General features: G+C 41.8%; 1 protein-coding gene across 8 annotated transcripts in view; it reads left to right on the plus strand.

The window, feature by feature from the left end:
- BAZ1A (bromodomain adjacent to zinc finger domain 1A) overlaps positions 1 to 21,885 on the plus strand; it is a 104,312-nt gene that overhangs the window by 21,059 nt on the left and 61,368 nt on the right. For all 8 annotated transcript variants that reach the window (XR_011380762.2, XM_051822162.3, XM_070053756.2 and 5 more), the window contains one exon: positions 18,960 to 19,103. Coding sequence is in view for 4 of the 8 variants with exons in the window: in XM_051822162.3 (XP_051678122.3) it covers positions 18,960 to 19,103 (144 nt within the window). In the remaining 4 variants the exon portion in view is untranslated. The remainder of the gene's footprint in view (positions 1 to 18,959; positions 19,104 to 21,885) is intronic.

Below are 21,885 nucleotides of genomic sequence, written 5' to 3' on the forward strand. Positions count from 1 at the left end.
CCTTTTGGGAGACCAGTATGGAATGTCTGGCTCGTGGCTTCAACCTAACTCAGACCTTGATGTTGTGGCCATTTGGAGAGTGCGTCAGCGGATAGAAGATCTCTCTTCACTGTTACTCTTCCTTTCAAGTAAATAAATATTTTTTAAAAAAGAAAGATTTATGGGGCTGGCGCTGCGGCGTAGTGGGTAAAGCCACCACCTGCAGTGCCGGCATCCCATATAGGCGCTGGTTCAAGACCTGGCTGCTGCACTTCTGATCCAGCTCTCTGGTATGGCCTGGGAAGGCAGTAGAAGATGAACCGAGTCCTTGGGTCCCTGAACCCACGCGGGAGACCCGGAGGAGGCTCCTGGCTCCTGACTTCGGATTGGCACAGCTCTGGCTTTGTGGCCAATTGGAAAGTGAACCAACCTATGGAAGACCTCTCTCTCTCTCTCTCTCTCTCTCTCTCTCTCTGCCTCTCCTCTCTCTCTCTGTAACTCTGACTTTCAAATAAATAAATAAATCTTTTTAAAAATGATTTATGAATTTTAAAAAATACAGTATTATAAAAGAGGTATAGTTATGTTCTGGGAGATGATAGCACATTTGAAGCAACAGGTGGCAGAAAGTACTTCTAAAATAAAGTATAATTATAGCAGCAAGCAATAGCACTTGGTGCAAAAAGTGAATATCAAGAATCCATTGTGGCCGGCGCCGCGGCTCACTAGGCTAATCCTCCGCCTAGCGGCACCGGCACACCGGGTTCTAGTCCCGGTTGCCCCTCTTCCAGGCCAGCTCTCTGCTGTGGCCAGGGAGTGCAGTGGAGGATGGCCCAGGTGCTTGGGCCCTGCACCCCATGGGAGACCAGGAAAAGCACCTGGCTCCTGGCTCCTGCCATCGGATCAGCGTGGTGCGCCGGCCGCAGCTTGCCGGCCGCGGCAGCCATTGGAGGGTGAACCAACGGCAAAGGAAGACCTTTCTCTCTGTCTCTCTCTCTCTCTCACTGTCCACTCTGCCTGTTAAAAAAAAAAAAAAAAAGAATCCATTGTCTTTAAAGATTTTCCCTTTAGAGATAATGCCTATAAAAAATTTAGTTGTCTAGTGGTCCTTTTCTTTTTTTAAGGTTTGTTTATTTATTTATTTGAAAGAGTTACACAAAGAGAGAAGGAGAGGCAGAAAGAGAGAAGTGTCCTATCCACTAGTTCACTTCCCAAATGACCACAACAGCTGAAGTTGAGCCAATCTGAAGCCAGGAGCTTCTTCTGGGTCTCCCATGCGGGTGCAGGGGCTCAAGGACTTGGGCCAATTTCTGTTGTTTTCCCAGGCCATAACAGAGAACTGGATCAGAAGTGGAGCAGCTGGGGCTTGAACCGGTGCCCATATGGGATGCCGGCACCGCAGGCAGCAGCTCTACCCACTAACTACTCCACGGTGATAGCCCCTGTATAGTGGTCTTTTCTATATAACACTAACTTTGAAAAGCAGATGGGCAAGCAATTAAACTAGTGGTTATAACTCCTGGTTAGGATGCCCTTGTCCCATATCAAGTGCCCGGGTTCAATACGTGCCTCTAGCTCCTGATTCCAGCTTCCTGCTAATGCCGATCTTGGGAGGCAGCAGTGATGACTCAAGTGGCTGCATCCCTGCCACCCTCATGGTTCTCTGTCCCAGCTTCCCTCTTCCTCAGCCTCGTGGCCACTGTAGGCATTTTGGAAGTGGACCAGTAGATGGGGGAGCTCATCTCTCCTCTCTTCCTCTCCTCTCCTCACTTTCCTCCTTTCTCTACCTCCCTCTCTCTCTCTAACAAATAATTTTTCTTAAAAATAGCAGTCATAATTTTTACTTAGTAATGATTTGAATGTCTTTATATATCAGAACATACAAATGTGTACCATTTCTAGGTGGTTTTTCATGAAGTGGATAAACTACTGTTTCCTTAAAAGCTTACTTGGAATATTATCTTTCACTGTAAAGTGATAGTTACTGCTTTTGCTAGCCTGATATAAATTCTTCCTCTGAAAATAATTGTATTTTCTTAGTGCCTGTCTTTGACTGACAGACCCTTTCCTTGATGTAGGTTAAAATCAGTAAAATAGCAGAATTCAGTTTCCACCAATTTTATATATAGCTAGGTTTTCCCAAATATTATCTTCATACTACTTGGATTTAAAGTACAAAATGTTTTCTAGTCAAGAAGCAGTAGAGACTACAGTTTGATACTGTTTTTAGAACTGTATTATGAGGGCTGGTGCTGTGGTATAGCTGGTAAAACCGCTGCCTGAGGCGTGGGCATCCCATATGGGTGCTGGTTTGAGTCCCAACTGCTTCACTTCCTTTTTTTTTTTTTTTTCCACTTTTTTTTAGAAAACTTTTATTTAATAAATATAAATTTTGAAAGTACAACTTTTGGATTAGAGTGGTTTTCCCCCCATAGCCACCTTCCCACCCACATCCCATTCCTAAAATTCATTTTTAATTACCTTTATATACAGAAGATCAACTTAGTATATACTAAGTAAAGATTTCAATAGATTGCACACACACAGAAACACAAAGTATAAAGTACCGTTTGAATACTAGTTTTACTGTATTAAGGACACAGATCTTACATGGGGAGTAAGTGCACAGTAACTCCCGTTGTTGATTTAACAATTGGCACTCTTATTTATGACGTCGGTAATCACCCGAGGCTCTTGTCATGAGCTGCCAAGGCTATGGAAACCTCTTGAGTTCACAAGCTCCAACTTTATTTAGACAAGGCCATGGTCAAAGTAGAAGTTCTCTCCTCCCTTCAGAGAAAGGTACCTCCTTCTTTGATGGCCCGTTCTTTCCACTGGGGTCTCACTCACAGAGATCTTTCATTTAGGTCATTTTTTGCCACAGTGTCTTGGCTTTCCATACTGCTTCACTTCCAATATAGCTCCCTGCTAATAGTCTGGAAAAGCAGCAGAGGATGGCCCAAATACTTGTTCCCTGCACCCATGTCAGAGACCCGGAAGAAGCTTCTGGATCCTGACTTCAGACAGGCCCAACACTGGCTATTGGAGACATTCAGGGAGTGAACCAGTGGATGGAAGATCTCTGTGTCTCTCCTTCTCTCTCACTCTCTCTAACTCTGACTTTCAAATAAATAAATCTTTAAAAAAATTTCTTCAAAACAAACTGCCTTATGTAATAAAGCTTACAGACTTATTTGACATCAAATAGTGATGAACCAACTAAAGCTCTTAACTATTCAGCTTTTAAAGTATATTCTTGGGGCCAGTGCTGTGGCATAGCAGGTAAAGCAACCACCTGTAGCGCCAGCATCCCATACGGGTGCCAATTCGAGACCTGGCTGCTCCACTTCTGATCCCGCTCCCTGCTGTGGCCTGGGAAAACAGTGGAAGATGGCTCAAGTCCTTGGAACCCTGCACCCACATAGGAGACCTGGAAGAAGCTCCTGGCTCCTGGCTTCGGATTAGCCTACCTCTGTTGCAGCCATCTGGGGAGTGAAGCTGGGGATGGAAGATCTCTCTCTCTCTCTCTCTCTGCCTCTGCCTCTCTGTAACCCTGCCTTTCAAATAAATAAATCTTTTTTAAAAAATAAGTAAAGTATATTTCCTGTGGGCTTTTTGGTTACATTGATGAAATACATTATACAGTATAGACTAATGAGGAGCAGGTGTTGTGGTGCAGTGGGTTAAGCCATTGCTTGGGACACCCATATCCCTTATCAAGAGTGCCTGCCTCTGCTTCCATCCAGCTTTCTGCTAATGTGCTCCCTGGGAGGCAGTAAGCAATGGCTGGAGTACTTGGGTCCCTGCCTCCCTGTGTGAAAGACCCAAATGGAGTTTCAGGCTTCTGGCTTCAGCCCAGCCCAATCTTGGCTGTTACCAGCATTTGGGGAGATATGAATCAGTAAGTGGGAGAGATGTCTGTCTGTCTGTCTATCTTTGCCTTTCAAATATTTTAAAAGTCAGACCATTGTATTAGAAAATTAGCTTTAAAAATCTATAATAATAGATAATCAGCATATAATTGAATTAGAAATGAGATAATTGGGCCAGTGTTGTGGTGGAGCAGGTAAAGCTGCCACCTGTGAGGATGCCAGTTCATATCCCAGCTGCTCCACTTCCAATCCAAATCCCTGCTAATGGCCTGGGAAAAGTAGTGGAAGATGGCCCAAGTGTTTGAGCCCCTGCCTCCATGGGGGAGACCTGGATGAAGCTCCTGGCTTCCATCTGATCCAGCTCTAGCCATTATGGCCACCTGTGGAATGAACCAGGAGGATGGAAGGTCTCTCTCTCTCTCTCTCTCTCTCTCTCTAACTTTGACTTTGAAAAAAAAATAGATCTTTAAAAGAAAAATGAGAAAATCGATTTTTTTTTGTTTTGGAGCTCTTTATTTTTTAAAGATTTATTTACTTGAAAGGAAGACTAACAGACAGAAGACAAAGAGAAATCTTCATCTGCTGGTTCACTTCCCAAATGACTGCAGCAGCTGGGACTAGGTCAAGACAAAGCTGGAAGCCTGGAAGTTCCTTCTGGATCTCCCACATGGGTGACAGGGGCCCAGATATTTGGGCCATCATCCTCTGCCTTCCCAGGAGCATTAGTAAGAAGCTAAATTGGAAACAGAACAACTGGGATTCAAACTGGTACTGCAGTATGGAATACTGGCATCACAAGTGGTGGCTTAACTTGCTGTGCCGCATTTGCCTGGGTTCTTTTTATATTGCTGCCTTAAATTCTATTATTGAATCATACTTAAAATGCATTGCTATTGAGGTCCAAAGGAAAATACTAAGTGTTTTTTTATATAAGATTTATTTATTTGAAAATCAGAGTTACACAGAGAAGGAGAGGCAGAGAGAGAGAGAGAGAGGTCTTCCATCTGCTGGTTCACTCCACAGTTGGCCACAACAGCCAGAGCTGTGCCTGTCAGGAGCCAGGAGCTTATTCCGGGTCTCCCATGTGGGTACAGGTGCTCAAGGACTTGGGCCATCTTCTACTGCTTTCCCAGGCCATAGCAGAGAGCTGGATCGGAAGTGGAGCAGCCGGTACTCAAACTGGCACCCATATGGGATGCCGGCACTACAGGTGGCGGCTTTACCTGCTACACCACAGCGCTAACCCCATACTAAGTGTTTTGAGAACATAAGTGATTATTTTATTTGAATATGTACATAGTTGGTTACCAGTGACAGTCCAAGTGGAAATAATGGTAGATGTTTTTTGGAAGAGGTTGACTAGAAATTTGAAGAAGAGAACAGATGTAGATTAGCAAAAAGGATTTCAGGAAGGAAGCACCCTCTTTAGGCTCTAAAGTGGTATATATAATTTTTAGCAAAGCATATCAAATTTATTCCTTTCTAGTAAAAGGACTTTTATTTGGCTAGCTTGCATTACTAACCTTTTTAAGGTCAAAATTCCTGGTTGGAAACCAAGAGATGTCCTAAACAACATCTAATTGTTTTGTCTTTAGGACTTGATGATTCTAATAGTGAGGCTATAAATTTAATTTTTTTAAAGGAGGCTATTTGGAATAAGTGTTCTTTCTTTAGAATTCTAAGTCAGAGTGTAGTAATCATCTTTAGGTATAGATTGTTGGGGTTTGCTGTATATACCAGAGACTGGGATTTATAATTTAATTTGCTCCTGGATTGTTATTGCAAATTGAAGAGTTCAAATTTAGAACCTATATTGCTTGCATAATAATTAGTTAAATTAGTTGGATTTGGCCCATGGTATGTTAAGTCCTGGTACAGAGGAAAGGGTTACATGAGGTTTATAGAACAAAACCACCAGAGTGATTACTTCTTTTACCTAGAACCTTAGAATGGGGTATGCAAAAGTGCTACGGTGGAAAGAACTGTGAAGCTAAGCTGACTTGCCAGTCTGAGGAATTTTCTTTCATACTCTCCAAAACTGGTAGTTGTACTGGTTAGCTTTTGCCACCTAACCACCCCAAGAGTTTGTAGTCTAAGTAAGTAAATATTACTTTCACAACTCTGTAGTTGGCTAGGATGTTCTTTTCTTATGGTCTAGGCTGACGTGGCTGGAACTAGTTTGTTTAGGTCCTAGAGTCTAGGATGGCCTTACTCACATGTCTGGGGGTCTCAGACCCGGGTGGCTAGCGGCTACTCCATGTGACCTCTTACTCTTCAGGAGGCTAGCCCAAGCTTACTCCCAGTGTGATAAAAAGGCTCCCAGGGCCAGCGTTGTGGCATAGCAGGTAAAGCCAATGCCTGCACTGTCGGCATCCCTATGGGTGTTGGTTCAAGTCCCGGCTGCTCCACTTCCAGTCCAGCTCTCTGCTATGGCCTAGGAAAACAGTTGAAGATGGCCTAAATCCTTGGGCCCCTGCACCCACGAGGGGGACCTAGAAGAAGCTTCTGGCTCCTGGCTTCGAATCAGCCCAGCTCCGGCCGTTATGGCCATCTGGGGAGTGAACCAGCGCATGGAAGACACTCTCTTTCTCTCTCTCTTTTTCTCTCTCTTTCTCTTTCTGTCTCTCTGCCTGTCCTTCTCTCTCTGAGTAACTCTGACTTTCAAATAAATAAATAAGAAAAGTCTCCCAGTGTGTAAGCACAGTAGAAGCCTCATCATGCTGCCTGTTTGCTGGTGCTCATTTGCAGAAGCAAGTCGCACAAGTAAATTCAGAGGTAATATGGGAAGAGATCAGTGAGGTATGATTTAGTTCAGTAATTGCAACGATCTGCCTCTGTGATTAATATTTGTTAGCATAATGCTTGGCATGTAGAATACTCTGTAAATGTTGGATTGTTCCTATACTAGTCAGAAACAAGTCAAGAGTTGGCCAGCTCTGATGACTCATCTTTCTTTCTAGCCAGTCCCTACTTTTTTAAATCATAGTCTCTCTTTGAGAGTTTGCTATTTCATTTTAAGGAAATGATGACAATACCAGTAAACTTTTGAGAATTAACTATGTGCGGGCATAGTCCTAAGCTTTTTATATGAGCTTTTTTTTTTTTTTTTTTTTTAGATTTATTTTACTTATTTGAAAGAGTTACAGAGAGAGGTAGAGACAAAGAGAGAGGTCTACCATCTGCTGGTTCACTCCCCAGATGGCCACAGCAGCCAGAGCTGCGCCAACCCAGAGCCATAACCAGGAGCTTCTTCTGGGTCTCCCATGTGGGTGCAGGTGCCCAAGGACTTGGACCATCTTCTGCTTTCCCAGGCCATAGCAGAGAGCTGGATCGGAAGTGGAGCAGCCGGGACTGGAACTGGCGCCCATATGGGATGCCAACACTTAAGGCCAGGGCTTTACCCACTGCGCCACAGTGCCGGTCCCTATGTGTACTTTTAAAATTTAATTCCTGTATCATAATATCCATATGTCATAGGTTCTCATTTTACAGTTGAGGAACCCATACAAAGAGGTTAATTAAAATTTGCCAAAGAGAAAGTTTCAGGCAGTGTCAAAATCATTGTGCTTCTGTTGGGGAGGAATAAATGACCATGCAAATAATACTGAAAGATAGCTGTCCATCAGTATTGACATAAGAATTGACACATTTATTAAGCCATTTTATTTTTCACTTTACTTGAGAATTTTATAACTTTTAAATGTGGTCAGTTCAAGCATTTGATTGTTCACTCCAGTGATGATCCAAGTCATATTGCTTAGTGTTTGAAAATTGACGTCTTCTGATTATTGATCAGAAGGGGGAAATATGCAATAAGCAGGTTACCCTGCTATTTAAATTTTTTTATTTTTATTTTATTTTTCAAATATTTATTATTTTAGAGGTAGAGTTACAAACTGAGAGAAAGGTCTTCCACCCAGTGGTTCACTCCCCAAATGTCTGCAACAGCCAGAGTTGGGCTGATCCAAAGCCAGGAGCCAGGAGCTTCTTCTGGGCCTCTCACGTGGGTGCAGGGACCAAAGCACTTGGACCATCTTCCAGACACCAACCTGCACTCTTATGGGATGCCAGAGCCGCAGGTATAGGCTTAGCTTACTACGCAACAGGGTTGGCTCTTATTTAAATTCTTTCTTTTTTTTTTTTTTTTTTTTTTTTTTTTTGACAGGCAGAGTTATACAGTGAGAGAGAGACAGAAAGGTCTTCCTTCCATTGGTTCACCTCCAAATGGCCGCCATAGCTAGTGCTGCATCGATCCAAAGCCAGGAGCCAGGTGCTTCTTCCTGGTCTCCCACGTGGGTGCAGGGCTGAAACACTTGGGCCATCTTCTACTGCCCTCCCGTGCCACAGCAGAGAGCTGGACTGGAAGAGGAGCAACCGGGACTAGAACCCAGAGTGCCAGCGCCGCAGGCGGAGGGTTAGCCTAGTAAGCTGCGGCGCCAGCCAGCTCCTATTTAAATTCTCAACTAGCATGATTGTCACAGTTTTAGTTATTTCCCTTGTGTACTCTGACATGTGTAAGCTTTATTCTTTTTTTTTTTTTTTTAATTTATCTACTTGAAAGTCAGAATTACAGAGAGGGAGAGGCAGAGAGAGAGGTCTTCCATCTGTTGGTTCACTCCCCAAATGGCCACAACGGCCAGAGCTATTCCGATCCGAAGCCTAAGAGCCACTAGTTTCTTCCTGGTCGCCCACACTGGTGCAGGGGCCAAGGATTTGGGCCATAGCAGAGAGCTGGATCCAAAGTGGAGCAGTGGGAACTCTAACTAGTGCCCATATGGGGTGCTGGCACTGCAGACGGTGGCTTTACCTGCTATGCCACAGCGCCAGCCCCAAGCTTTATTCTTTTCAGATGTTTTGATAGCATGTGAAAGAATGCTATCTAGTGGCAAGAAAAGGTGACTGCAAGCCTAGAGAAAACCAGGATTTATGTTGATTTTTCTCTTGATTCAGTTTCCAGAGATGAAAAATGTTGTGGCTTTTGGCTCTTTTTTTTACTTTGAGAGGAATATTCTGACTTAGTACTTCGGAGTAGACATAAAGACACATTTTATGTAGTTGACTGAGTAAATGTTGTGAGCTCAATACTGTTGTAGGCATGGGAAGAGGGTAATGAATATAACATACTTGGGACTTGCATCCTAGTGTTTCAGAGCTAAACACAAATCAAAGGATAATTCTGTGTATATATCAGTACTGTGAAGAAATGACACTTGATGCAATAGAATCTTGAATCAAGATAGCAGTTAACTATCTTTTCTTTTTTTTTTTTCTTTTTTTTAATTTTTTTTTTTGTTTAGTTAACTATCTTTTCTAAAAACCATTGTGCTGGATGCAACAGGATAATTATGCGTAAGCAACATACTTACTAGTTTGCAAGCATTTTCTATGGGAATACTGCATAGAGTACACAGAGCAATGGAATTAAAAGACAATGTACATTTTCCATGAACCTTTTGAAGACAATGGTATTTGTGGAGAGTTTTAAGAACAAGGATAAGTGAAGTACATATGAACATCTGGTAACAGGACTGAATACAGTAAATGCATTAAGAGGATATAGATAAGTCTAATTTGGCAAATAATGGTATCACTAACATTCAAATAATTTGAATAAAGAATATTGAAATGCCAGATAATTTAGTCCTGCATTCATAATCTGCTGTGATTTACCATTAGAATGGATAGATGTTTATATTTTAGTTTCTTCAAAGGTATGCTTCTATCTTTCTTCATCTCCTTCCCATTAGTGAGTCAGCATGGTGGTTTTGTTTTTCTCAAAAAGTTGTTTATTGGCTCTAATAATAATGATAATAGGCACCTTGGTATAGTAGGTTAATCCTCTGCCTGCAGCACCTGCATCCCTTATGGGCTCCGGTTCTAGTCCTGGCTGCTCCTCTTCCAACCCAGCTCTCTGCTGTGGCCTTTTAAATCAGTAGAAGATAGCCCCAAGTCCTGGGCCTCTGCACCCACATGGGAGACTGGGGAGAAGCACCTGGCTCCTGGCTTTGGATCGGCGTAGCTCCAGCCGTTGCGGCCATTTGGGGAGTAATCCAACAGACGAAAAATCTTTCTGTCTCTCCTTCTCCTTTTCTGTAACTCTACCTCTCAAATAAATAAATCTTTTTTAAAAATAATGATAATAAAATTTTTAGTTTGTTTGAGCCACGCAAAAGGTGTCTCCAAATAGGTTTTCCAGCTAGAAAGTTTCAAATAGAATAATTTGAGAGAAGTAATAATTGTAACTTTTGTTATCTTTGTTGTGTATGTAATAATTTCTTTGTAAATTCTTTCATCTGTTTTTATGTTATTACCCTGATGAAATCATCTAACTTTATCTGACTTACCTAAAAAGAAGAGAACACCAGTATTCTGAGCTTCTTCCTGTGAAAATGGAGATTTAAAAAAAAATTTTTTTTTTTTTTGACAGGCAGAGTGGATAGTGAGAGAGAGAGACAGAAAGGTCTTCCTTTGCCGTTGGTTCACCCTCCAATGGCCGCTGCGGCCGGCACACCGCGCTGATCCAATGGCAGGAGCCAGGTGCTTTTCCTGGTCTCCCATGGGGTGCAGGGCCCAAGCACTTGGACCATCCTCCACTGCACTCCCTGGCCACAGCAGAGAGCTGGCCTGGAAGAGGGGCAACCGGGACAGAATCTGGCGCCCCGACCGGGACTAGAACCCGGTGTGCCGGTGCCGCAAGGCGGAGGATTAGCCCAGTGAGCCGCGGCACTGGCCTAAAAATATGTACTTAAAAGCAGAGCTACGCAAGTGGGATAAGAGGAATCTTCCATCTGCTGATTCAGTTCCCAAATACCCACAACAACAGGGGTTGGGCCAGGCTGAAGTCAAGAGCCTGCTATCTCCCATATGTATGGCAGGGACCTAAGTACTTGGGCAATCATCTGCTGCCTCCCAGGGAAAAAAAGTAGGGATTTTAAGATAGATTTTTATGTACTTACAGTTGAGATGAAAACAAACTGTAGAATACGATTCTATATTGCATATTTTTGGCATTATATGTAATTCTTGGGCTTTTCTTTTGATAAGTATAGCAGGACTGCTCTATACTTAAATGAAACCTAAGGAGTAGACCTAATTCTGTTAGCCATTCTCATGAATTTTCATGTTTCTAGAAAATGAAATAACTTTTTAAAAGATTTATTTATTTATTTGAAAATCAGAGTTTCAGAGAATGAGGGAGAGACTGAGTAAGTAAGAGAGGGATAGAACTGCCATCCATTGGATCACTCCCCAGATGGTTGCAACTTCCAGGGCTGAGCCAGGCCAAAGCTATAACCAAGAACTTCACTGGGTCTCCCATGTGGGTGGCAGGAACCCAAACATCTGGACCATCTTCCACTGCTTTTCTCTGGCCATTAAGTTACATTACTTTAACTCCTTCAAAAAGATTTATAGAATTTACATAAAATAAAATTCACCTCTTTGGTACATAGTTTTAACTTCTTAAAAATTATTTTTAAAAAACATTTAGTTATTTTAAAGGTAGACTAATAGGGAGGGAAGGAAGGAGAGACCTTAAATCTTCTGATTTACTCCCCAAATGGCCACAATGGCCAGTACTGGTCCAGGACGAAGCCAGGAGCCCAGCACTCCATCTAGGTCTCCCACATGGGTAGTAGGGGCCCAAGTATTTGGGTCATCCTCTGCTGCCTTTCTGGGCACAATAGAAGAGAGCTGGATCGGAAGTGGAACAGTTGGGACTAGAACCGGTGCTCCAGTATGGGATGCTGCATTGCAGGTGGCATCATAGTTAACTGCACCATAACTCGCACCCCATCTTAAAAATTTTTATTGGTTGGTTTATTCGAAAAGCCATGAGAGAGAGAGTAAGAGAGAGAAAGAAAGAAAGAAAGAAAGAGAGAGAGAGAGAGAAAATGAATGAATCTTCTAACTTCTGGTTCACTTTCAAATGCCTGCAATGGCCAGGGCTAGGCCAGGCTGAAGACAGGAGCCAGGAACTCCATCTGGGTCTCCCAGGTGGGTGGCAGTAACCCAAGAACTTGGATCTCATCTTCTCCCTCATAGTCTTGTTAGCAGGAATCTGGATCAGAAGCAGGATTGTAGCCAAGACCTAACTGAGGCGCTCTGATACCAGATGTGAGTGTCCCAAGTGGCTGAACCTGCTGTGCCGCAACACGTGCCCCAGAAAACCTTTAATGGCATAAACAAAATTTAAAAAATTCTCTCTTGTGTAAAACAAATCCCAGAAATATGTTGTGTAGGGCTGCTTTGACAGGTCCAGGAAGTTGTCAGGAATTCAGATTTCTTGTTTTCTGCTCCATCATCACAACAATGCTGTGACCATTGTTTTTATTTTTCAGAATGGCACAAGATAAAGGAAAGGCAAGAAGCCTCTTCCTATCCATCCTTACACTGAGGCCAGTTTAATTGTTTGGAAATACTGAGCTTGTATTGAAACAAAATGCAGTCCAGGTCTCCCACATGTGGTAGGAACCCATTTGCTTATAACATCATTGCTGCCTTCTGGGGTGTACACTGGCAGGAAGCTGGAGCTGGGAATTGAACCCAGGCACTCTGATGGGACATACAGGTGTTTTAACTGCTAGACTAGAGGCGTGCCCCAAACTCCTTAATTTTTTTTTTAAATTCTGAACCTCAGATTAATAAGAATCTTTTTCTACCTTTAATGTTGAAGTAATATACATGTATAACTTTTTTTATGAGTGTTCTTGTACCTGAATTATAAGAAAAGAAAAGGTTCATGAGGCAGGTAGTACAGGGGGGTGCAGCTCTGAACTATGCAAGAAATTTAGCATATTGCAGTTTTAGAGTCCAAATGGGAGGAGTACAGTCCCCATCTCAAGGTTTCCTCAGGCCTACCAGAAAGTTTTTCCTTTCGCTATTGACTTCGCTTTTGACCGAAGATGGCTTGTAAAGATTCTGTATGTATATTCATTCTAGAATTTTTTTTTTAAGATTTGAGAGGTACAGTTATAGACAGAAGGAGAGAGAGAGAGTTCTTCTATCTGCTGATTCACTCCCTAGATGGCAGCAACAGCTGGAGCTGGGCTGATCTGAAGCCAGGAGCCAGGAGATTCCTCCAGGTCTCTCACGTGGGTGCAGGGGCCCAAGCACCTGGGCCATCCTCCACTGCTTTCCCAAGCCCTAGCAGGGAGCTGGATAGGAAGTGGAGCAGCTGGGGCTGAAACCAGCGCCCATATGAGATGCCAGCACTGCAGGCGGCAGCTTAACCCGCTCCACCACAGTGCCGGCCCCAGAATGTTTTTATTTTGAGACATTATGACTTTAAAACACTGTTTTGTGAAAGGAGGTATATACCAATCCAGAATATTCTCATGAAAACCTGTTTCCATGTCCTGTTTGTCACTTTTACAGATTTACAGCCAACTAATCCTATACCCTCACCATTCTGCAGTCTGGCTTTCACTCTGAAATATGTTTATGCTTTTAGCACTCTGAGGAACCTCTCAGTACCTAGGCTTAAGTTCTGAAATGTCTTTGGGTCAGTATAAAGCTTCTGTTGCTGAACCTCACCTCTAGTAATAGAGAATTAAAACATACATGGATTTTAGAGTCAGACATTTAATCTTTTAGCTGTTCCATTTTTGGTTGTGTGATCAACAGCAAGTGCTTTAAATCTGACTCTATGGGAGAATGTGTAACTTTTGCAGAGCCTATTGATATGAGGAAAGAAATATAAATGTGTACTTATCTGGTAACACCTGAGCTCTGATAATAAAGTCCATCTTTTCACTGTCAGCCTTTTCCCCTTTTTTTTGGAAAGGAAATATATCTTCAAGTAGTGGAGCATACAGGTTGTTTCTGTACTCTCCAAGATCCTTGAACTGAGTTCTTATTCGTGGTTCTGTAACCCTTTTTTATACCCCAGTAATCTTTGTATTCCCTAGAGTGAAGAAATGCTAGCAAATGGATTGGAAAGATATAGACTAAGTTGCCTTTGGAAATCTATTAGAAGATGTTGTCTTGATATCTTAAGCAGCTAAAGTTTACTTAAATACCAGTGAGAGGCTTAACCTTGATTAGATTGGCAGGGAATGTCACCTGTGGTTTGGGTGTGATACAAAGTTAATAGTAGCATTGATAATTACTACTGTAGTTTATATAATAAATATTTACTACATTCTAGGCAATGTCTCTCTGTTGTATTAGTTTCCTTCTCCCTAATTCCTCTGTCAGGGAATCAAATTTCTTTGTATTAGTTATGCTAAATTAGTCCTTAAATTACTATAGCTCTGTGGACATTGTTATGTAGATTGTTCCCTCTGATGAACTGTCGGACCACTTTAGGCCCTGCACCAACTGTACCTGAGCCAGATTGGACTCATTTGCATTATGACCACAACTGTCACCACTTAAGACAACTCACCGGGACTCCGCCATTAAAGACCTCAGTAATCATAGTTTTCTAACTTGAATAACCTTGTCATGGGTTCCCTGAAAAGCTTGGTTTGTCACCTCCTGAAAGCCTAGGTAATATTATGATCCCTGGACGTGATATCTAGGCGTTTTTTTTTTTAAGATTTATTTTTTATTTATTTGAAAGCCAGGGTGAGAGAGAAAGAGAGAGAATCTTTTCATCCACTGGGTGACTCCCCAAATGGCTGCAGTGGCCAGGGCTGGGCCAGGCTGGAGCCAGGAGCTTCTTCTGGGTCTCCCACATGGGTGTGGGGGCCCAGTACTTTGACCATCTTCTGCTGCTTTCCTAGGCACATTAACAGGGAGCTGGATTACAAGTGGAGCAGCCAGGACTCAAACTGGCATCCATATGAGATGCTGGTGTTGTAGGCAGCAGCTTAACCTGCTGTACCACAAGCACTAGGTTTTTGGGCCAGCGCTGAGGCTCACTTTAATCCTCCGCTTGCGGCGCCGGCACCCCGGGTTCTAGTCCTAGTTGGGGTGCCGGTTCTGTCGCAGTTGCTCCTCTTCCGGTCCAGCTCTCTGCTGTGGCCTGAGAGGGCAGTGGAGGATGGCCCAAGTGCTTGGGTCCCTGCACCCACATGAGAGACCAGGAGGAAGCACCTGGCCCCTGGCTTCAGATCTGCATAGTGTGCCGGCTGTAATGAGCCAGCCATAGCGGCCACTTGGGGGGTGAACCAACGGAAAAGGAAGACCTTTCTCTCTCTCTCTCTCTCTCTCACTCTCTCACTCTCTCACTCTCTCACTCTCTAACTCTACCTGTCAAAAAAAAAAAAAAAAAACTAAGTTTTTCAAAATTGGGTCCAGTTGATTCCTTTCTTATTTTTTGTACAGTTCATGTCATTAAATTATAGAGCCCTTTTATCAAGAGACTAAATAGTTACTTAATAGATTTTGATGTAACTTCCTCTGGTTGTTCCCGTTTAGAAATGCTGGTTTATTTTTACCTGTTAGTGGTGAAAGTCAACCTGAAGTTTTTTAGACTTTTTTTTTCCACTACCAATGGAAGATTGGTAATTGAGCCTCTTGTCAACTTTACAGAAACAGAAAGCAAACTTTTTCTCATTGTGGTTGAAATAAACAAAAATATTACTGTTGTATTCATCTTAAGTGTATGATTCAGTGGCACTAAGTGGTTTTAGTATTGTGTAACCATTACCACTATTTCCAAAACTTTTTCATCATCCCAACAGAAACTTTGTACCCATTTAGCAACAACTTCCAATTCTACCTTTCCCCCACCCCTGGTAACCTCTATCCTACTTTGTATATTCCTGAATTTGCCTCTTCTAGCTACTTCAAATAGTGGACTAATATTTATCTTTTTGTGACTTATTTCAGTGAACATAGTTTTCAAACTTTATCTATATTGTACCATACAAAGAGTTTTCAAAAATATGGAGCATGAAAAAATTTCAAAATATTTTTTGTACCAAAATAAACATTTTTTTTAATTCCACAAACTTTTTGAAGTACCCTTGGGTATATCAGAATTCATTTATTTTATGTCTGAATATTTCCTTATATATTTACCACATTTTGTTAATCCATTCATCTGTGGATGAACACTTTGGTTGATTGCACTTTTTGGCTGTTGTGAATAATGCCACTGTGGCCATTGTTGTACAAGAATCTGTTTGAGCTCCTGTCCTCATTTCTTCTGGATGTATACCTATAAGTGGAATTGCTGGGTGATATGATAATTCTGTTACATCTTAGGAAAGGAAAACTGAAGGCCCACAGCCGGAAAAACATGATGAGACAGGGTGAGCAGAGAACATAGGGGATGAAAGAGAATCATCCTGACATAGAAATATGAATGGTAATGAAAAATATGCATATTTCACATTGAGCAGGAGGAAGGCAAAATCCTCAATCAAAATTTCTTCTCATTTTCTAGTACTAAAGATCTGGGGTTGGAACTTGAGGAAGGAGGAAAAAGTTTTGGAAATCTGTTTTGAGAAGCAACAAAGGTTATCTAAACTGTAACAGTAATATCCTAATCTTGAATTTACAATAGACTCATGGTTTCAAGGCAAGAAGTTAAGAAATTGGAACAAGAGGGTATGTGGAGAAAGCAGGTGACATTTTTTCCTAGCATTGAAAAATGACACAGTAGGAATAGAATAAAGGAATATTTTAGTTGTAGTAAAGGAAGCCTAAATCACAGCCTGTAAAGTCTACAAACATGGGGCTGGTGCAGTGGAGCACTGGTTAAACCACCACCTGCAGCACCCACATCCCATTTGGTACCATTTCGAGTGCTGGCTGCTCCACTTCCAGTCCCACTCCCTGCTAATGCTCCTGGGAAATGCAAGTCCTTAGGGCTCTGTACCCAAATGGGAGACCTGGGTGAAGCTCCTGGCTTCATCCTGGCCCTTGAGGCCATTTGGGAAGTGAACCAGCAGATGGAAGATATCTCTCTCTCCCTCTCTCTCTGTTTAAGATTTATGTATTTATTTGAAAGAAAGAGAGGAGAGATCTTCCATCTGCTGGTTCACTCCTCAGATGTTTGCAACTGCCAAAGCTGGGCCAGGCTGAAGCCAGGAGCCATGAGCTTCTTCCTGGTCTCCCACATGGATGTATGGGCCCAAACACCTGGACCATCATCCACTGCTTTTTCCAGGCCATTTACAGGGAGTTGGATCAGATGTGGAGCAGCCAGGACATGAACTAGTGCTGATGTGGGATGCTGGCATCATAGGCAGTGGGTTTACCCACTACACCATGACACCTGCCCCCAAATAAATAAATAAATAAATTTAAATTGAGGAACAGTATATGGAGTAAAGTAAAAGAATCCAGAACAGGGATTATAGAGGTGGTGAATAGGAAATTCTTAAGAGATTTCAGAAATCACAACATAAAGTAGAGGAAGAATTTAAAAAGTTTGATCCAAAAATCAGGAGGAAAAATTAGTGTTTTCACCACAAAGAAATGTTCCTTGAGATAGATATGTTTACCCTGATTGGACATATTTGGAAACATCACATACATATGCACAATTTTTTGTGGAAAAAATAAAAATTATTTTAAAAACTAAAAGGTTATTATCAGGAGAATGTTAGAATTTACAGTATCGTGTACTTTGGAAACTGTAAGACCTAATCTATATAATGAAAAATGCCAATATTGGTTTTCTACACAGTTAACTTTAGGTAAGAATATATGGGACTGACCTTGTGGCATAGCAGGTAAAGCTACTGCCTGAGATGCTGGCATCTCAATTGGGTGCCAGTTTGAGTCCCAGCTGCTCCACTTCCAATCCAGCTCCCTGCTAATGGGCCTGAGAAGGCAGTAGAAGATGGCCCAACTCCTTGGGCCCTTGTGCCCTCGTTGGAGATCTAGGAGAAGCTCTTAGCTCCTGGCTTGTGACTGGCCCAGTTGTGGCCATTTCACCCATTTGACCAGTGAACCAGTGATTGGAAGATTCTCTATCTCTGCCTCTCTCCCTGTAAACTCTGTCTTTTAAATAAATAACAAATCTTAAATATATATATATATATATATATATATATATATATATATATAAAAAATTGTTGGGCAAGAGGAAGCTGGAGAATAAGTACAAGGGCAGAAGCAAGGTGTCCCAACTCCAGGAGAGAGAGAAAATTTACCTTTTTTCTGCCTTTTTTGTTCTATTTGGGTCTCCAACTGATTGGATGGCACCTACCCACATTGAGGGTGAACCACCCCCATTCAATCCACTGACTCATACAGTCTCTTTCAAAAACCCAAAAATAATGCTTTGTCATGGGAGAGAGGGAGGAAGGGAGGGTGGTTGGGAGAGATCTTCCACCTGCTGGGTCACTCCTCAAAGAGCCCCAACAGACAGAACTGGGCCAGGCCAGCAGAGGCTTAACCTGCTATACTACAACACTGACTCTCCATCTGAGTATCTCTTAATCCAGTCAAGTTGACACCTAAAATTAACCATTACAGAATCACACAAAATGACTACAAAATGAAGTTAAAAATCAGTAACAGAAGGAAAACTAGATGATGCCCAACTTTGTGGAAATTTAACAACAATTAATTGATTTAAATTCAACAGCAGAACAACAATTTAAATTCAACAACATAACTCCTAAACATCCAATATATGAAAGAAGAAATCATAAGGGAAACTAGAGAATAAATTGATAAATTGATTTTTAAAATAGTTTTGCTTTAAATTCTGTCTAATCTTTGCTCAACTTGGATGTTAACAGGTTTTCTTTTTGATTACTAAATTGTCTATTGTCTTTACAAAGCAAATTTAATTGTTCAAAGAATTAGATTTTTCTGAAGTGGTTGTAATATCAAAATTTTTTTTAAGATTTTATTTCTTTATTTGAGAGGTAGAGCTACAGACACAGAGAGGGAGAAACAGAGAAAGGTATTCCATCCGCTGGTTCACTCCCCAAATGGCTGCAATGGCCGGAGCTGAGCTGATCCAAAGCCAGGAACCAGGAACTTCAAGGTCTCCCACTCGGGCGCAGGAGCCCAAGTACTTGGGCCACCTTCTACTGCTTTCCCAAGCCATTAGCAGAGAGCTGGATTGGAAGAGGAGCAGTGGGATAAGAACCAGTACCCGTATGGGAATGCTGGCACCGTAGACGGAAACTTAGCCTACTGTGCCACAGCACCAGCCCCAATTTTTGTTTTTTTAACTATATAATTTTATTGCAGGTTACAGTGTAGAATTGTGGAAGTACTCCCTCCATCACATCAGAATGGTTTTGCTAATGGACATGTGAGCAGTGTAGATGGAGAAACTATTATCATCAGTGATAGTGATGATTCAGAAACACAAAACTGTGCTTTTCAAAATGGGTAAGTGATTTTGTATTCATGTTTAAGTTATTAGTGTTTAAGATTGACTAATGATACTCTGTTGAAATGATGTTTTCCTTCATCCTTCCCTCCTTTCTTTTCTTTCTAATCATACTCTAGTATACTACCCATCTAAACAATCTGGCTCAACGACAGACATTAGAATTTCAGAATTGAAACTTAACCATAATCAGCTGCTTAAGAGCAATTTCATTTAAGCCTCGTACAGTTTTACGTTCCAGTTTTGCTTACCAGGGAAAATTCATCCTTTACTTTTAACATGTTAATACTTATTGTTTTATAGTATACATGGTTAAGAAACTCCAAACACTAAAATTGGCTCATTGAGGGACCTTTGTCTGCTGAGTGCTGTTTGAGAAAAATCACACAGTACATAGGTATCTTGCACTCTCATCTGATACAGCAATCATCCCTGTTCTTAAGAGTTTTCTTAATCTCTACATCTCCATTCACTCCCCTTTAGGCATCTCAAACTTTAAAATGCATTCTCTGGCTTGTCTTGTGCCTTTCTTGTTACCCTATTTTTAGTGAACAGTATCATTAGTTTCAAATAAGAAATCTGAGACCACTCTTAACTATTTCTCTTAGTTTCTTTGCTCTTGAAAAATCGTCTGACCAAGTTCTGTTTCAAAGAATCTATAGCTCAAGTTTTCATTATGTGTGATGTAAGTTGTTCTAGGTAGCAATAACTAGCATTTGGGAGTTGATTATGACCAGGCAGTAGGCCAAGTGCTATTTATATGAAGAATGCTATTATGCTTGTTTAACATGAAAGAACCTAACATTTAGGAAGGTTAATTGGCTTTGCACAAGATCATCAAACTAGCACATTGCCTGACAGAATAAATGACTTTTATTAACTTAGGTGAGTGAGTAAAGCATGACATGGTCCTATATAATGTCTTTTGGTAATCTCATTTTTTTGAGTTGCTACTAATAAGCAAGAAAACAAGCTACTATCTAATGTGTTCTGTCTCAATAAATACAGGATTTGGGATGCAGAGTCTGGTATTACAGTTGTAAGTAAATAACCTTAGCATCTCTGACAGTAGTCCATGTTGGGCCACGATAAAGATAGTAACCCTTAAACTGAGTTAATCTAAAATCAAATGAGTGTATACATATGTACAGATAGAAGTATAGATTATAGTAATAAACAGAGTGTTATTCTCATTAACTTATGAAAGTGCCTTTTGAAAATTTTAATCTGAGATACAAAACTAAACCTGGTCTTAAAGGATTAGGCATAGATTTTTGTATATAAAAGATATTTTTCAAAAGTGATATTTAAATATGATAAGCATATATCTGCAATTTTTTTCATTTAAAAATGGTTTATTTGGGGCAGACATTGAGATGCCTACGTCCCATATCAGATCGCCTAATTCAAGTACTGACTAGTCTGTCTTTCTGATCCAGCTTCCATTCTTGTGCACTTCAGAGGCAGCAGATGATGGCCAAAGTACTTGGGTCCCTGCTACCCAAGTGGGAAACCTGGATGGAGTTCCTGGCTTCTGGCTTCAGCCTGGTCTAGCCCTGGCTGTTGTGGGCATGTGGGGAGTGAACCAGCAGGTGGTTGTGCTTGTATTTATCTGTCTGTTTCTCTCTCTCTCTTCTCTCTTCTCTCTCTCTCTCTCTCTCTCTCTCTCTCTGACTCTGTTTTTCAAATAAGTGAAGCTTTTTAAACAGGTTTATTGCTGGGTGTTCAGTGCAGCTGTTAAGATACAGCTTGGGGGGCCGGCACCATGGCTCACTTGGTTAATCCTCCGCCTGCGGCGCCGGCATCCCATATGAGTGCTGGGTTCTAGTCCCAGTTGCTCCTCTTCCAGTCCAGCTCTCTGCTGTGGCACGGGAGGGCAGTGGAAGATGGCCCAAGTGCTTGGGCTCCTGCACCGCATGGGAGACCAGAAAGAAGCACCTGGCTCCTGGCTTCAGATTGCGTAGCACCAGCCATAGCAGCCATTTGGGGGGTGAATCAACAGAAGGAAGACCTTTCTCTCTCTCTCTCTCTCTCACTGTCTATAACTCTACCTGTCAAATAAAAAAATAAATAAATAAAAATAAAAAATATACTGTTTGGGACACCTGCATCCCATATTAGGGAGCCCGGGTTCAAGTCCAGCTCTGTTTCCAATCTAGCTTCCTGCTAAAGTGCACCCTGGGTGGCAGCTGCTGATGACTCAAGTATTTACACCTCTGCTGCCTTATGTGGGAGACCAAGATTGAGTTCTCAATGCCTGGTTTTAGCCTGGCCTGGCCCTGGCTATTGCAGACATTTGTGGATGAACCAGTACATGAAATCTCTCTCTGGCTATGTGCCTTTCAAATAAATTAAAAAAAAAAAAAAAAGTATAGCTTTATTCTGGGAAGTTTTTAGCCTAGTAGGTAAAACACCCACATTGGGGTATCTGAGTTGATTCTTAGCTCCAGCCCCAGCTCCAGCTCCAGGGGACCAAGCACTTGGCCATTTTCTGCTGTTTTCACAGGTAATTAGCAGGAAGCTATATTGGAAGTGGAGTGGTTGTCACACAAACCAGCACCCATAAAGGGATGCTGGCATTATAGGTGGCAGCTTAACCCACTATGCCACACCACTGGCCCCCATATGTCTGCTTTCGATGATCTTTTCTTTTCTCTTAATGTGTGCTCTTCAAGAATTAATTCACTAATGTTATTTCTATAGCCGTCATTGTTCCTTTTCCCCAAAAGTTACTGACTCATTATAATTTGGCTGTCAGTAAGATGAATGGGGTCTGAAAAT

The sequence above is a fragment of the Oryctolagus cuniculus genome, chromosome 12, assembly GCF_051225735.1.
Source record: "Oryctolagus cuniculus isolate XC-2025 breed Fujian yellow rabbit chromosome 12, ASM5122573v1, whole genome shotgun sequence".
NCBI classification, from domain to species: domain Eukaryota; kingdom Metazoa; phylum Chordata; class Mammalia; order Lagomorpha; family Leporidae; genus Oryctolagus; species Oryctolagus cuniculus.